The sequence below is a fragment of the Bos grunniens genome, chromosome X (assembly GCF_055505025.1).
Source record: "Bos grunniens cultivar Pamir isolate PY7600 chromosome X, Bosgru_T2T1.0, whole genome shotgun sequence".
NCBI classification, from domain to species: Eukaryota; Metazoa; Chordata; class Mammalia; order Artiodactyla; family Bovidae; genus Bos; species Bos grunniens.
The window spans coordinates 56,358,853-56,377,193 of NC_141194.1; the positions used below are offsets into that span (position 1 = coordinate 56,358,853).

Here is an 18,341-nt window from a genome sequence, read left to right on the forward strand (position 1 = left end):
AATATATGAGGATTTTTTTCCCTCTCCTTAAGTTAAACTTTAAAACTGTATTTAAGGAATCAAATCTTACAAAGTCCTGGAAAGTTTTGGTGGTGATGATGATAATTTCAGGAAAATTAATCAACTACATATGATTTTAAAATGTATTTTATTCACTAGTTTTGGTGTCTTTCCATGGAGGATACTAGCCCAGCCTAGCAGAAAAGTGCAATATGTACAGTGTACTTTGACATTTTAAAAGTTATACTCCATAACCATTTTGAAATGCTGGGCAAACAGTTTTAAAAATTGCATTTAATTCAGTTAATCAGGCATTTTGAAAGCTAACTGGAGAAAAACCGTAATATGGTTGAAATTTGATAGCATTTTAATGTTATTTTTACTGTGGAGTTTTTTATGTGATATACAAACCCTAGTTTATTTTTGTGTCTTAGTGTGGACTTATAGGGCTTCCTTGATAGTTCAGTTGGTAAAGAATCTGCCTGCAATGCAGGAGACACCAGTTCGATTCCTGAGTCAGGAACAGATTTACTACAGGAATCCTGAGCTAGGAACACAATCAGGTTTCAGGCCAGTTAGATACTGGCTGTTTTTAATTCTCATCTGAGTGTAGGACGTCAGACTAAATGTTACATCAGTGGGACCTTGCTGTCTGTCAGTCAGTCAGTCAGTTCAGTTGCTCAGTCGTGTCCGACTCTTTGCGACCCCATGAATTGCAGCACGCCAGGCCTCCCTGTCCATCACCAACTCCCGGAGTTCACCCAGACTCAACGTCCATCGAGTCAGTGATGCCATCCAGCCATCTCATCCTCTGTCATCCCCTTCTCCTCCTGCCCCCAATCCCTCCCAGCATCAGAGGCTTTTCCAATGAGTCAACTCTTCGCATGAGGTGGCCAAAGTACTGGAGTTTCAGCTTTAGCATCATTCCTTCCAAAGAAATCCCAGGGCTGATCTCCTTCAGAATGGACTGGTTGGATTTCCTTGCAGTCCAAGGGACTCTCAAGAGTCTTCTCCAACACCACAGTTCAAAAGCATCAATTCTTCGGCACTCAGCCTTCTTCACAGTCCAACTCTCACATCCATCCATGACCGCAGGAAAAACCATAGCCTTGACTAGACAGACCTTTGTTGGCAAAGTAATGTCTCTGCTTTTGAATATGCTATCTAGGTTGGTCATAACTTTCCTTCCAAGCAGTAAGCATCTTTTAATTTCGTGGCTGCAGTCACCATCTGCAGTAGAAGTTATTAAATTACGTGATTGTTTTCTTCAGACTTGAAGGAGAGTGATAAATAAAATTTGGAGTCATAGGATATTGATATACAATTTAAGGATTAAAATTTTTCATAAATCAACTGTGAAAATGGATTATTAAATTAAATGTTAACTTCCTAGTATAAAACTGCAAGAATAAAAGTAAATTATCCAGCTTAAAAAAGAAAAAACAATGGATGGGGTAAAAAACAGAATAGAGAGGACAGAAGAAAGGATCAGTGAACCCAAAAATAGAACAATAGAAAATACCCAATCTGAAAATAGGGGAAAATAGATTAAAAACAATGAGTGGAGCCTCAGAAACTAATAGAACTCCAACATTTGTGTCATCAAAGTCCTGGAAGGAGAGGTGAAAGAGGGAAGGTCTGAAAAACTAAACACAAAAATTATTGAAAGCAAAGAGAGAGAAACAATACTTTATATACATGGGGAAACAATTTGGATGACAGTGAATCTCATCAGAAAACATGGGGACCAGAAGGAATTGGCATAGCATTTTTAAAGTGATGAAGTAAAAGAAATGTCAACCAACAAGTCTTTAACCAGCAAAAGTATCCTTTAGGCATAAAAGGGAAATTGAGACATTCTCAGATGAAAAAAATCTAAGAAAATCTGTCACCAGCAGACCTATTTTGAAAATATGGCTAAAGGAAATCCTTGTAACACAAAAGTAATGATTAAAAAAAAGAAATCTTGGAGCACAGGAATGGAAGTCAAAACAACTGAAGGAGTAAAAACAGAATAAATAAAATAGATTTGACATCTCTTGAGTTTTCTAAATCATGTTTGAAGCAAAAATTATAACATTGTTTGATGTGGTTTTCAATAAACACTTAATATTGTAAAAGGAGGAGTATAAAGAAACAAATGGAGATAAGGACTTTACATTTTACTCTACTGGCAAAGTAGGGGAAAAGCATGGTGCATGCACACAGTGGAATAGCCATAAAAAGGAATAAAATACAAATAAATGTTAAAACATGGATGAATGAACCTTGGAAACATGATAAGTAAAAGAAACTAGATACAAAAGGTCACATATCACATGTTTCCATTTATATGAACTGTCTAGAATATGCATCTCTATAGAAACAGGAAATAAATTTGTGCTTGCTTAGGGCTGGAGTGGAATGAAGACTGGGCACAAGAGTTCAATTTGGGGTGTTGAAAATGTTTTAAAATCAGATTGTAGTGATGTTGCACAACTCTGTGAATATACTAAAAACCATTGAATTGTACACTTCAAATGTATGGATTTTATGGCATGTGAATTATATCTCAAAAAGGCTGTTTCTAAAAACATTGCAAACTTAAGTGTAAAACATAACACTACACAACTTTTAGAATAAAACACAAGAAAAATTCTTTGGGAGCTAGGCTTGTGAAGACATAACACCAAAAGCACAATCCAAAAAGAAAAATAATCAATAACTTGGACTTCAAAAATTAAAAAACTTTTGCTCTGTAGAAGACTCCATTAAGAGGACAAAAAGAGAGATGGAGAAAATATTTGCCAACCATATAAATTACAAAGGATTTGTATCAAAAATGTCTAAAGAACTCTGAAAACTGAAAAGTTTAAAAAAATATCTAAGTAGGAAATGAGCAAAGGATGTGAAAAGACATTTCACCAGAGAGGATATACGAATGAGAAACAAGCATAGGACAAAATGTTCCACATCTTCAGCTATCAGGGAAATGCAAACTAAAGCCACAATGAGATATTAACACACACCGATTAGAAGGGCTAAATTTTTTTTAAAATAGTGACGACACCAAATGCTGGCTTCCCTGGTAGCTCAGATTGTAAAGAGTCTGCCTGCAATACGGGAGGCCCAGGTTCGATGCCTGGGTCGGGAAGATCCCCTGGAGAAGGAAATGGCAACCCACTCCAGTATTCTTGCTTGGAAAATCCCATGGACGGAGGAGCCTGACGGGCTTGGCGGGCTACAGTCCATAGGGTTGCAAAGAGTCGGACACGACTGAGCAGCTAACATTTTCACTTTCAACACCAAATGCTAGAGAGGGTGCAGATAAACTGGGTCATTCATATATTGCTGGTGGGACTATAAAATGATACAGCCACTCTGGAAACACAGTTTGGCAGTTTCTTAAATAAGTTGAACATATACTACCATGCAGTCCAACAATTGTATCCCTAGACATTTATCCTAGAGTCATGAAAACTTAAATCTACACAAAAACCTGTATGCAATTGCTCACAGCAGCCTTATTGGTTATAGCCAAAAATAGGAAACAACCTAAATGTCCCTCAATAGGTGAATGAGTGTTGTTGTTGTCCAGTTGCTACGTCGTGTCTGACTCTTTGCTACCCCATGGACTGCAGCACACCAGGCTCTTCTGTCCTCACTATCTCGCTGAGTTTGCTCAGATTCATGTCCATTGAATCAGTGATGCTATCTAACCATCTCATCCTCTGCCACCCACTTCTGCTTTTGCCTTCAATCTTTCCTAGCATCAGAGTCTTTTCCAGTGAGTTGACTCTTCCCATCAGGTGGCCAAAGTACTAGATCTTCAGTTTCAGCAACAGTCCTTCCAATGAATATTCAGGGTTAATTTCCTTTAGGATTGACTGGTTTGATCTCCTTGTTGTCCAAGGGACTCTATGAGTCTTCTCCAACACCACAGTTTAAAAGTATCAGTTCTTCAGTGCTCAGCCTTCTTTATGGTCCAACTCACACATCCATACATGACTACTGGGAAAACCATAGCCTTGACTAGACAGACCTTTGTCGACAAAGTGGTGTCTCTGCTTTTTAATATACTGTCTAGGTTTGTCATAGCTTTTCTTCCAAGGAGCAAGTGTCTTAATTTCATGGCTGCAGTCACCATCTGCAGTGATTTTGGAGCCCAAGAAAATAAAATCTGTCACTGCTTCCACTTTTTCCCCTTCTATTTGCCATGAAATGATGGGACCGGATGCCATGATCTTAGTTTTCTGAAAACTTTTTTTCTGAAAAACTTAAGGGTTAACACACTGCAATACATCCAGACTAGAGAATGTTACTCAACAACAAAAGAAAGGAAGTGTTGATAACCAGCAACAACTTGGGTGGATCTCAAGGACATTACATTGAGTATATAATTCCCTTTATAAGACATTCTCAAAATGAAAAAAAATTATAGAAATGGAAAACAATTTAGTGGTTGTCAGGAGTTAAGAGATACTAGGGAGAGAGGTGGGTGCAACTGGGAAAGGGTGACATGAGGCAGATAATTTCAACAAGAGGATATTTCTGTATCCTGATTGTAGTAGAGGTTATTGAATCTGCACATGTAATAAAATAGCATAGAACTATATACACACATCATACTGATGTCAGTTTCCTCTGTTTGATATCATACTATAGTTACATAAGATTTAACCATTGCAGGAAACTGGGTGAAGGTGCACAAGACCTCTCTGTGCTATTTTTGCAAATTCTAGTAAATCCACAATTGTTTTAAAATTAAAAAAAATTAACAAAGACAAAATACATTTCTAGAGAAACAGAGACTAAGAGAATTCTTTGCTGGGTGATATGGCTTACAAGAAATCATAAAAGAAGTTTTAGAATTTTATTTTTATACTTTATTATTTTGAGGCCATGTTGTTGAGTACATACAGGCCCTGGATTATAATTTTATGGTTAATTGTTCATTTTCTGTTATACAGATGTACCTTAATTAGACCCATCCTCCATTGATGGACATTTAGGTTGTTTCTAATATTTCTCTAATACACACAATGCTGCTGTGCATGTTTTGACTATATTTCAATACATAATAGTGCTAATATATCTGTGGGATAATTCCTAGAATTGGAATTGCTGGGTCAAAGAGTTACCTGTGCTTTAAAGTTGTTAAAGATGTTCTAAATGAAAAAGTTCTGGAGATGGATAGTGGTGATGGTTGTAGAACAATGTGAATGTACTTAATGCCACTTAAGTACATTTAAAAATAGTTAAAATGGTAAATTTTATGTATATTTTACCTCAATAAACAAAATAAAATGTTAACATTAAAATATATATATATATATATATATATATATATATGTATCCTAGACTTCCCTGTTGGCTCAGTGGTAAAAGAATCCTCCTGCCAATGCAGGAGACATGGGTCCTATCCCTGGTCAGGGAAGATCCCACATGCCGCAGAGCAACTAAGCCTGTTCACAACAACTACTGAGGCCATGTGCTTCAACTACTGAAGCCCGCATGCCCTAAAGCCCATGCTCCACAAGAAGAGAAGCCACTGCAATGAGAAGCCTGCACACCGCAGCTAGAGAGTAGCCATCACTCAACACAACTAGAGAAAAACCCACTCAGCAGCAAAGACCCAACACAGCCAAAAATAAAGTGTGTGTGTGTGTGTGTGTGTGTATTTGTGACCCTGTGGACTGTAGCCTACCAGGCTTCTCCATCCATGGGATTCTCCAGGCAAGAATACTGGAATGGGTTACCATTTCCTTCTCCAGGGGATCTTCCCGACCCAGGGATTGAACCTGGGTCTCCCGCATTGGAGGCAGACGCTTTAACCTGAGCCATCAGGGAAGCCCTGTATATGTGTGTGTGTGTGTGTGTGTGTGTGTGTGTGTGTGTGTGCATGCTAAGTGGCTTCAGTTGTGTCTGACTCTTTGCAATCCTGTGGACTGTAGCCCGCCAAGCTCCTCTGTCCACGGTATTTCACAGGCAATAATACTGGAGTGGGTTGCCATCTCCTTCTCGAGGTCATCTTTCTGACCCAGTCACATTTGTCAAAAGACTTCTAAGAAGGACTCATCTTTCTTTATCTACTTGCATCTGAAACATTGTGGCAAACATGATTTCTCACAGATTCTATGATAAAGCTGGTGAAATCTTTACCCAAGCATAGAAATAAATGCTTCTTTAGTAGACTGACTTCAGGTGTAGCAAGCATTTAGTGAGCACCTATTATAAAATGGAAACAGTGACAGATTTTATTTTCTTGGGCTTCAAAGTCTTCAAAGGCTTCAAAGTGGATGGTGACTGCAGCATAAAATTAAAAGACACTTGTTCCCTGAAAGGAAATCTGTGACAAACCTGGACAGCATGTTAAAAAGCAGAGATATCACTTTGCTGACAAATGTCCACATAGTCAAAGCTATTGTTTTTCCAGTAGTCATGTAGGGATGTAAGAGTTGGACCATAAAGAAAGCTGAGCACATAAGAGTTGATGCTTTCAAACTGTGGTGCTGGGGAAGACTCTTGAAAGTCCCTTGAACAGCAAGATCAAACCAGTCAATCCTAAAGGAAATTAACCCTGAATATTCATTGGAAGGACTGTTGCTGAAGCTGAAGCTCCAATACGTTGGCCACCTGATGCAAAGAGCTGACTCATTGGAAAAGACCCTGATACTGGGAAAGGTTGAGGGCATGAGTAGGAGGGGGTAACAGAGGATGAGATGGTTGAATGGCATCATTGACTCAATGGACATGAGTTTGGGTAAACTCTAGAAGACAGTGAAAAACAGGGAAGTCTGGTGTACTGTAGACCATGGGGTCGCAAACAATCAGATATGACTTAGCCACTGAACAACAACAGCAAGAAGAAAACTAACACTATTAATTTTATATTAATTATCACCTTATGCTTATGTAAGGACAGACTAGTATCTACATGTATTTTACACATTCATGATATATGTTTTTCTTAATTTTTTTCAATATTTCTAGTCTACATGTTCCATCTGCAAGTTTTTTCAAGTTGTTGCCAACCTCCAAAAATTCTTCCAATATATTTATAGGACCTACGCAGATCAAACAATAACCCTGTTGTTCAAGGGCCAACTGCATTACAAATGTTTCTGGTCTTTTCCAGCCTGATAGATGAAAGAGAATTTCATATCTTTATCTTGCATTTCTCTATTATGATTTAGAATGAACAATTTTCATGTATTTGAAAGTGATTTGTATATCTATGAATTGTCTCTGTCTAGTTTCTTTTAAATTACTGGCCTTTTATATTGATCTATAAGAGCTCTTTATGTATTGAGTAAACTAGCTATTGATTATATCTCTTGAAATTTTTTCTTTGCATTTCTCATTTGACTTTATGGCTTTTTAAGTTAAATGTGACCTGCCTCTTGAGAAACCTGTATGCAGGTCAGGAAGCAACAGATAGAACTGGACATGGAACAACAGACTGGTTCCAAATAGGAAAAGGAGTACATCAAGGCTGTATATTGTCACCCTGCTTGTTTAACTTATATGCAGAATACATCATGAGAAACGGTGGGCTGGAAGAAGCACAAGCTGGAATCAAGATTGCCGGGAGAAATATCAGTAACCTCGGATATGCAGATGACACCACCCTTATTGCAGAAAGTGAAGAGGAACTAAAGAGTTCTTGATGAAAGTGAAAGAGGAGAGTGAAAAAGTTGGCTTAAAGCTCAACATTCAGAAAACAAAGATCATGGCATCTGGTCCCATCACTTCATGGGAAATAGATGGGAAAACAGTGTCAGACTTTATTCTTTTGGGCTCCAAAATCACTGCAGATGGTGACTGCAGCCATGAAATTAAAAGACGCTTACTCCTTGGAAGGAAAGTTATGACCAACCTAGACAGCATATTCAAAAGCAGAGACATTACTTTGTCAACAAAGGTCCATCTAGTCAAGGCTATGGTTTTTCCAGTAGTCATGTATGGATGTGAGAGTTGGACTATATACATTTGAATCAGTTCTAATGAGGTGGATGAAACTGGAGCCTATTATACAGAGTGAAGGAAGCCAGAAGGAAAAACATAAATACAGTATACTAACGCATATATATGGAATTTAGAAAGATGGTAACAATAACCCGGTGTACGAGACAGCAAAAGAGACACTGATGTATAGAACAGTCTTATGGACTCTGTGGGAGAGGGAGAGGGTGGGAAGATTTGGGAGAATGGCATTGAAACATGTAAAATATCACGTAAGAAACGAGTTGCCAGTCCAGGTTTGATGCACGATACTGGATGCTTGGGGCTAGTGCACTGGGACGACCCAGAGGGATGGTATGGGGAGGGAGGAGGGAGGAGGGTTCAGGATGGGGAACACATGTATACCTGTGGCAGATTCATTTTGATATTTGGCAAAACTAATACAATTATGTAAAGTTTAAAAATAAAATAAAATTAGAAAAAATAAATAAATAAATAAATAAAAATAAAATAAAATTAGGAAAAAAAAAAAAGAAAGCTGAGTGCCGAAGAATTGATGCTTTTGAACTGTGGTGTTGGAGAAGACTCTTGAGAGTCCCTTGGACTGCAAGGAGATCCAACCAGTCCATCGTAAAGGAGATCAGTCCTGGGTTTTCATTGGAAGGATTGATGTTGAAGCTGAAACTCCAATACTTTGGCCACCTGATGCGAAGAACTGACTCATTTGAAAAGACCCTGATGCTGGGAAAGATTGAGGGCAGGAGGAGAAGGGGACGACAGAGGATGAGATGGCTGGATGGCATCACCGACTCAATGGACATGAGTTTGGGTAAACTCCAGGAGTTGGTGAAGGACAGGGAGGCCTGGTGTGCTGCGGTTCATGGGGTCACAAAGAGTTGGACACAACTGAGCGACTGAACTGAACTGCATATATTAATTTTATGTACACAATGTACCAATATATTCTCTCATGACCGGATAATTTTGTTATGATTAGAAAGGACTTCACTCTAAGAAAACAATGAAAGATTCTTTCATTTTTTTCTTCTAGTATGCTCATAGTTTTATTTTTACATTTAAATCTTTAACCCATCTGGAATTCATTTTAGTGTAGGAAGTGAAGGAGAGTTCTCATTTTATAGTTTCCTGCTGAGTGCCATGAAATATTTACTTCTGATAAATTGGTATGATTTTCCCTCATAAACAATACAAATCACACAACCAATGAAAGAAACTTTCACATACTGAGGTATAGAGAAGTCATTCTGGTTTATACATAAGTTAACTTGAATTTTATGCTAACTAATACAGCTTGTTTGTGGCCTGTCAAACTTACATTGTACATCTGCTTCAATTATTAAAGAAAAGGGCACATTGACCAGAAGTAAAGAATATCCAGATAAGATAAAGACTAAATGCCTCTCTTCCTGAGATGCCAGTGCTGGTACTCCTTCAATGATAAGACTCCCTTCCCAGGTGCCAAGAACATACAGACTTGCTGTATATATGCTGGTCTGTTTATTTTTTACACACTTTGAACAAAGTATCCCTGACTTGTTTGATGTTCCTTGTTCTGACAAGATATAAAACTGGGCTGAAAACCATGTTGCTCCAGAGCAGTTCCTCAGAGCTATCTGAGAGAGATTGCCTTCCAGGCTATCGTCCTCAATTTGGCTCAAATAAAACTCTTTTCTATTCCTGTTATAGATTGTTTATTGATTATTTTCATCAACATAACTGACCCTTTTTGCTACAGCTGTAAGAAAATCAGAGACAAATTCACAGCTAAACATATGTGAATTTCATGCCTACGTCCCAGTCTTCTCTGATGTTAATATTTTGCTTGCTTTGTGTTTTCTGTGACCCTACCTTTACTTTTCAATTTAATGGGATGTATTTTTGTCAGGTTCCAAATATCCAGTGGAAAATAAAGTAGATGGTGAATGAACAACTGCACTATAACTCTTCTGGGTTTCAGTCACTTCTTGCTCTTCTTGGGTAAAGGCAAAGGCAGAGATCTCTAAGTCAGACCTGTGCGAAGTTACAGGATAGAAGGTTGGATGGGAGGAAGAGAAAATAGAGATATGAGAGCCTCATATCTCCCAGAAGCCTGAAAACATCCACCCGTAGGCTAGGTAACAAGTTGCAATGCAAGTTAAAGCCAAGGACACCCACGTTGCTTATAGCTCCAACCTATGTATTGATATGATTGATATAACTGATATGATTGTGTAAAGCTAGGGATGGAAATTTTTTTCTGGAATGGGCCAGATAGTAAATACTTTAGAATTTTCAGGCCATATAGTTTCTTTGGCAACTACTCAACTCTGCCATTGTAGTGATGACAAATTGAAACTGTAATGAAATAATCACAGTTTGCATGGTAAGTCACTTCAGTTGTGTCCGACTCTTTGCGACGCTATGGGCTGTAGCCTGCCAGGCTCCTCTGTCCATGGGATTCTCCAGGCAAGTATACTGGAGTGGGCTGCCATTTCCTCCTCCAGGGGATCTTCCCAACCTAGACATAGAACCTGAGTCTCTTATGTCTACTGCATTAGTAGGCAGGTTCTTTACCAGTAGAGCCACCTGGGAAGTCCATGAATAGGAATAGAAAAGAGTAAAACTGAGCCAAACTGAGCACTGCAGCCCAGAAGACAGCCTCTTAGATAACTGTGAGGAACTGCTCTGGAGAAGCTTGATTTTCAGGGCAGTTTTATATCTTGTCAGAATAAATAACATCAAACATGTCAGGGATACATTCCTTCAAAGTTAAAAAAAAGAAAAAACAGATCAGAATGTACAGAGCAAGTCAGTAATGGCCTTGGCACCTGGGAAGGGAATCTCATCATTGAAGGAGTACCAGCATTGGCATCCAGAAAAGGAGGTATTTAACATTTATCTTATTTGCATTTTCTCTATTTCTTGTCAGTGTGCCCTTTTCTTTAATAATTAAACTAGATGTACAATGTAAATTTGACAGGCCACAAACAGGCTATTTTAGTTAGCATAAAATTCAAGTTAACTCATGTATTAGCCAGAATGACGTCCCCATACCTCAATATGTGAAAATTTCTTTCATCAGGGTAAATGAATGAGTGTGGCTATGTTTGAAATTTTATTATTGGACACTGAAATTTGAATTTTATATAATTTTCATATTGTAGGGTAAGGGAATTAGAGAAAGTGAGGTTCGGAGAAAGAACGAGACCGACACTTTACAGGAACATATCACCTTTAATGAGACAAGAAGGGGCAGTAGTCAGATTAGTGAGCTGATGCACTAACCCAAGAAAAGAGTAAGTATATATAGGCATATATGTGGAAATCTACTGTCTTAAGGGGGCCTGTTCTTCTCCAAGGTTGTTCGGATTAGTTATCTCTTAAACGGCTAGGGCAAGGAATTCTGGAGATCGACCAGAGGCTGGGACCAGCTGGGAGATGGACGTAATCAACCTTAATGTCCATTTTTTTCTTTGGGTAAGAGAGTTCTTTGTTTTGCATAGAATGGTGGGGAGGACCCAGAGGGGAGTTTTAACTCCAGGCTATTTTGAGCCACGTAACTTTGCTTCATTCCAGACCCTAAGGAATACATATAAAAAGAGAAAGATAAGTGGGAGTCATTAAAGTTCAGGGCTTCTTCGTGCTGATAAATGAGGGTCAGGGGTTTGTGGTCTGGGACAAAGGAAGTCTAAGGCCCATAGTGTTGATTTTCTCTTCTAGCCATCAGGATCTCGAGCAAAAGAACAGTCTTGACTTGATCTCGGGAAATGGCTCAGATTCGGTCTTGGAGGAATCCCTGGAAAAGATTAAACAAACAAGGCCCAAAGGTGAGTAGGAGGGTGATAAAAATGAATGGTCTGAAAAGGGGTAAAAGTTATAAAAGGTTCCCTGTAGCCACAGGGTGAAGATGTAAATCTTCAACGTGTTCGAATGTGGATCCTGGAGCACTTGAGACCCAGATATCTGCCAGAAGTTGTTCCAGGAATAATTGCAGCCGTGAAACCAACATGCTCATCTATAGCCAGCTGGGGCCGGTGGAAGCCATGAGAACTTTAGAGTTGAAGGGCCTGTGTGAGAAACTTGATAAGTATTAGTCTGGCAAGCATTTTCATCATTGGACTGCATAACCTTTTTTAGCTGAGTGATGTGTACCCAAGGGGTGATTTCTTTTAATTTTGCAGCAGTAGGGGTCAACAGAATTACCGTGTAGGGACCTTGCCATTTTGGGGTTAGATCTGAGTGGAACTGAGTTGTCATATAGACTTTGTCTATTTGAAAGGATGGGTATGGAATGTGGTTGAGGGAGTAAGTCATTCATATGTTGCCAAAGGGCATCTCATATCTGGACAAGGAAAAGGAAGGTGGTATGGCAGTTTGGGACCATCCTGGGAGTGGGGAAAACCTAAAGGTACTATGGGCGTCCCATACATGGCCTCAAATGGACTGCTTTTAAGGTGTTTTGTTTTTTTTGTAAGGCCCGGACCTTTAAGAGGGCTTAAAGGGAGGAGTTTTGTCCAGTCCTGATGAAGTTTGCTCGTTAATTTGGTGAGAGTTTCTTTTAGGACTCGGTTGGCTCTCTCAACCTTACCGGAAGACTGAGGATGATAAGGAATGTGAAACCTCCAAGGAACTTGAAGCAGTATTTTGGGTGATTTGGGATGTGAACTCAGGCCCGTTGTCAGACTGGAGGGAGGAAGGCATTCCAAACCTGGGGAGGATTTCAGTAAGAGTAAGGTGAGCCACAGTAGGGGCTTGTTTCATTTATTAGTAGTCAAAAAAGCTTCGATCCATCCAGAAAATATATCTATGAAGACTAGGAGAAATTTAACCCTTTTTACAGTGGCATGTGGGTGAAATCTGCCTGCCAGTCTTGTGCAGGAAGATGTCCGTGAATTTGGTGGGTGGGGAAAGGAGGGGGGCGAATGTTAGAGTTAGGATTTGTCTGCTGACAGATGGCACAAGTTTGGGTCAGATTATTTAAATAAATTACATCATCCTTAGTCAGTTCAGTAAAGTTCTGAAGGAAAGCCTTAAATACCTTTGCAGAGGGGTAGAAAGTGAAGTGAAGTCACTCAGTCGTGTCTGACTCTTTGCGACCCCGTGGACTGTAGCCCACCAGGCTCCTCTGTCCATGGGATTCTCCAGGCAAGAATACTGGAGTGAGTTGCCATTTCCTTCTCCAGGGGATCTTCCCGACCCAGGGATCAAACCCAGGTCTCCCACATTGCAGGCAGATGCTTTAACCTCTGAGCCACCAGGGAAGCCTGAGGGGTGGAAAAGGGAATATAAATATGAAAGTAATGTGTAGATGTTAGGCTTATCAATTTGGGCTATAGTAAAGACAGGACTAACAGAGGCGGCCTGCCGCTTTGCTTCATGATCTGCTATATTGTTATAAAAGGAAATAGGACCATGTCGCTGATGTCCCTGGCAATGTATTACAGCAGCTTGTTTGGGGAGCTGAGCTTCATGGAGGAGTTCAGAAATAAAAGAACCATTGAGAATAGGTGTGCCCTTCTGAGTCAGGAATCCCCTCTCCCTCCAGATTATAATGTTAGAATGTAATATGTTATAGACATACTTGGAGTCAGTGTAAATGTTTGTCTTTTGGTCTTTGGCTAGGGTCAAAGCTTGTGTAAGAGCTATCAGTTCAGCCTGTTGTGAGGATGTGTGAGCTGGGAGTGTGACTGATATGATGAGGCAAGGGGGGATAATTTTATCAGGCTGTCCCTGGACTATAGTGTATCCAGCCCCAAATGGGGCTTGTTTCTGGGCACTGCCATCTATGAACCAGTATGGGACTTTGGGGTCATTAAGGGGCTGATCGGTTATATGTTCAAAGGGATTAAGTGTCATATCTAAGGTCTGAACACAGTCATGAGATAGGTGTTCTGCTTCTGGATCTGGTGTAGGGAGTAAGCTAGCAGGATTAAGAGGTTTACAAGGCATAAAAGAAAGGGGTGCATCTAAGAGGTGTGCGTGGAGGATCTGTAATTGAGCAGGGGGCAGAGAAAGGAAAGCCCGATGAGAGAGTAAATCTTTGAAGGAATGAGGTGAGCATACATTTAGAGGAGCATTTTGGGTTGATTTTTGGGTTTCAGGTATTAAGAGGGTAGTTGCAGCTAAGGCCTGGAGACAAGGTGGTCATCCAAGTATGACAAGATCGAGTTGTTTAGATAAGTAAGCTAGAGGCCCCCATACGTCCCCCCCTTTTTTTGGGCACAGAATCCCTTAAGTCATGTCCTTGTCGAGAATGTAGAAAAAGGAAAAAAGGCTTGGCATAATCAGGTAAGTAAAGAGAAGGGGCCTGTAGTAAGTGTTTGATAAGAGTCTGTATTGGGGTGTGGAGAGAGGTGGGGGCCAATAAGGGTTCATCTGAGTTTCCTCGAGTAACTTGGTAGAGAGGTTTTGCGTGGAGGTCAAATTTTGGGACACATATTTGGAAGAAGTTTAATAGACCTAATAGAGAAAGAAGTTCCCTCTTGGTTTGGGGCCTGGGGGTCTGTGTCAAGGCTCGAAGTCTCTGTGCTGGAATTATTTTGGATATGGGAGTGAGAAGCAATCCCATGTAATTGACAGTGGTGAGAAGAATTTGTGCTTTGGAGAGCGCAACTCTGTAACCCCAGTTGCCTAAGGCATTTAATACTGTTGCAGTGTGGACTAGGCAGTTATGGCAAGAGGAACTACATAACAATAAATTATCTACATATTGGAGTAAGATAGTAGAGCCTAGGTCTAAAGTTTGTAGGTCCCTTTGAAGGGCTTGACCGAAAAATGAGGGCTATCTCTAAACCCTTTGGAAAAGGCAATGGCAACCTACTCCAGTACTCTTCCCTGAAGGAGCCTGGTAGGCTGCAGTCTATGGGGTTGCTGAGAGTCGGGGATGACTGAGTGACTTCACTTTCACTTTTCACTTTCACGCATTGGAGAAGGAAATGGCAACCCACTCCAGTATTCTTGCCTGGAGAATCCCAGGGACAGAGATGCCTAGTGGGCTGCCGTCTATGGGGTCGCACAGAGTTGGACACGACTGAAGCAACTTAGCAGCAGCAGCAGCTAAACTGTTGCGGTAAAACGGTCCAAGTTGATTGCTGAGATTGATATGTGTCAGGGTCCATCCAGGTTGAAGGCAAATAGGGGCTGTGAAGAGTGGTGTAGAGGTATAGTAAAGAAAGCATCTTTGAGGTCCGATACCATGAAGTAGAGTGTGTCAGGGGGAATATGTGAGAAAAGGGTATAGGGATTAGTGACCACGAGGTGTATGGGTATTATGGCCTCATTGACCTTGCAAAGATCTTGGACTAGACGCCAGGAGTGGGGTCCCTTTTTGACTGCCAGTATAGGAGTATTATGAGGAGAATAGATAGGCCACAAAAACCGGCTTTGAGCAGGTGGGAGATTATTGGTTTAAGTCCTTGTCAGGATGCTATGGTCAGGGTATATTGAGTTTGGGTTATTACCTGAGAGGGATTCTTAAGAAAAACCTGTACGGGGGAATGGTGTCAAGCTACTGATGGGGCTTCAGTGTCCCAGACCTGAGGATCTATCGGGGGAAGGTCAGTGGGCAGGTTTTGGGAGTGAGGGCTGGCCAAGGGTTTGGGTGCCCATTTGGATGCAAAGAATTGATAGGGGATCTAAGAATGGGAGGTTTATAGAAGTTTGTGGCTTAGCCAGAAGATCACGTCCCATCAATGCCATTGGGCATTGAGGAACTACTATAAAAGAATGTGTTAGTGTTGCCTTACCAAAGAAACAAAGGAGAGGAGGGGTTATTTTGGGATAAACGGGGATGCCTGAGACCCCTTCAATGACCACTTCTGAATGTTGGAGAGGAACCTTAAAGGAGGTTAAAAGTGAAAAGGCCACTCCAGTGTCTATTAGGAACGAGACTTTGTGTACAGCCACCGTGCCAATTACCCAAAGCTCCGAGTCTGTCTGTATGGGGCAGACTTGGAGTCTGGAGCTTGGGCTCCGTCACTGGCATAATTCAAGCACAATTGGATCATCTCCCACCTCATCCGAGGAACCATGGTCTGGGGTGTCAGGGCCCCCCTGAGTCTGGTTTCTGGCCCATTGTTATTGGGCCTGGGGTGGACCCGGACACTTGGTGGGTAGTGTCTCAGAGCAATCCATTTTCCAGTGGCCCCATTGTTTGCAGGTGGGGCAGGGTTTGGTGGGTGGCCAGGGGTTTGGGCAGGACTTAGCCCAGTGTCCCATTTGGTTACATCTGAAGCAGGGGCCTGAAGGGTTAGGTCCCATATGGGTGGGCCTAGGTTGATGGGCCAAAGGGGTTGAATTTTTTTCTTGACTAGCTGCAGTGAATAAAACATATTTGGCCATTCTTTCCATTTCTTTTTCTTTATTTCTTTTTCTTTCTTTGCTTCTTCCTCCTTATTGTTGAAAACTTTAAAGGCTATTTCTAGGAGATCTTGCTGAGGGGTTTTGGGGCCCTTCTCTAACTGGCGTAGTTTTCGGTGAATATCGGGGGCTGACAGGCTTATGAACTAGACTTGTAGGTACAGAAGTCTGGCAGGGGTGGAAATATCTAAATTAGTATATTTCTGGACTGCCTCAATAAGCCATGAAAGAAAAAGAGCAGGATTTTCATCTTTTTCTTGAGTCACTTCCCTAATTTTATCATAGTTAACATGAATGTGAGAGCTTTTTAGCATTCCTTCTAATAAACAGGTAATCATATGGTGCAGATACCGGATGCTGACATTACCTGCTTGATATGCCCACCATGGCTCCGTTAAAGGGACTATATCATCAGCCACCAGATTAGTCCTATCTTGGTTATGGAGCTGATCAACATGAGTCCAGGCTGCCTGCCATATCTGTTCCTTTTCATCAGGGGATAAAGTGGCATTTAGGATGTAGTAAAGATCATTTTAGGTTAAATAATATGCTTGTGTAAGGTGGAGGAATTCTTTTCTATATGTAGTAGAATTTTCTGAAAAGGATCCCCATTTTTCTTCAATTTGGCTCATATCAGAAATCGAAAAAGGCACATGAACCCGTGTAGGGCTCTCCGGTCCCGCTACCTTTCTGAAAGGAAACATATGTTTGCTTCGGGTCGTGGCCAATGTGGGGGGGTGTAAATCTCTTTAGGGGGTTCGGAGTCATTGCTTACTGTTTTGGAGGAGGAAGGGCTAGAGGATGGGATCTCATCTCTGGAAGTTTCTTCTCCGGGGTGGTAGGGAGGAGGCTCATCTGCCGGGTCAAAATTGGGGCCTGAGGGTTTAGGGGGCCTTTTAGGGGCTTTAGATTTGGATTCTTTTGTAATGGACGGGGAAAGAGAGCAGAGGAGGATTTGATAGGTAGAACAGTCCTTGCAGAGAGAAGGATGGCTTCTAAGATCCCAGAAGGCTTGAATATAGGGGACCTCCGACCATTTGCCATTCTGTTTGAGGAAGTTAGTGAGATCTGATAAAATACTGAAATCGAAAGTCCTGAACTCAGGCCAATGGTTTTGGTTATCTAGTTTGTATTGAGGCCAAATTTGAGTACACAGTGACTCGAGTTTATGAACCTTGAGATCGGTCAAGAGTAGAGGTTTGAGGTTTCGTTTTATGCAGGCCAAGGGAGAGTCCCATGGGATGAATTGGCTTGACCCCATAGCAAATGGCTAGCGACTGTCCAGTCGAGAGAAAAGATGTCACCTAATCTTTTGACTAGGCAGAGAGAGAGAGAGAGACTCTGAAGGAGGGAGGGGCATCCCCCAAATACCTCCCCAGAGGGCCTTTTGGCTGGAGGGTTCCCCAGTAACCCGGAAAGGACGATAGTCTATGGTGCCCTAGAATTTACCTGGGCTACTGGGTCAGGCGAGAATTCATGGTGGATGGAAGGAGGTCGAATGGCAAAAGGCCTCTATCCTGGAGTTGGTTGGTCTCAAGGAAAAGAAAGTGTAGAGAAAAGAGGAAGAGAGAGAGAGAGAAAGACCAGTATTCCTCGGGTTACGTGGAAAACCGATAAAGCCCTTACACAGGACTTGTACCACTCACAAAGGCACGGGGCATCCTCTCGAGGAGGTCTTGAAAGCCCGAGCAGAAAAGTGAGCTCGGCAGGCTTCCATGCTCCAAAGAGCTGGCCATGGAGAACAAGAAGGAACCTCAACCTCCCGGGTTTCGGCACCAAAAAATGTAGGGTAAGGGAATTAGAGAAAATGAGGTTCAGAGAAAGAATGAGACCGGCACTTTACAGGAACAGATCACCTTTAATGAGGCAAGAAGGGGCAGTAGTCAGATAAGTGAGCTGCTGCACTAACTAACCCAAGAAAAGAGTAAGTATATACAGGCATATATGTGGAAATCTACTGTCTTAAGGGGGCCTGTTCTTCTCCAAAGTTGTTTGGATTAGTTATCTCTCTCTCTCTCTTTTTTTTTTTTTGTGATGAC

At 41.2% G+C, this 18,341-nt stretch overlaps 1 protein-coding gene across 2 annotated transcripts in view; it reads left to right on the forward strand.

Moving 5' to 3' along the window:
• The window catches only part of UXT (ubiquitously expressed prefoldin like chaperone), a 58,071-nt gene that overhangs the window by 30,544 nt on the left and 9,186 nt on the right, over window positions 1-18,341 (forward strand). Inside the window, exon 2 of one of the 2 annotated variants that reach the window (XM_086386386.1) lies at window positions 11,665-11,771. In XM_086386386.1, the coding sequence (XP_086242512.1) occupies window positions 11,712-11,771 (60 nt within the window). In that variant the 5' untranslated portion in view covers window positions 11,665-11,711. Of the gene's footprint in view, window positions 1-10,126; window positions 11,772-18,341 lie in introns of those variants that run through there. The other variant, XM_086386384.1, reaches the window with a different exon arrangement.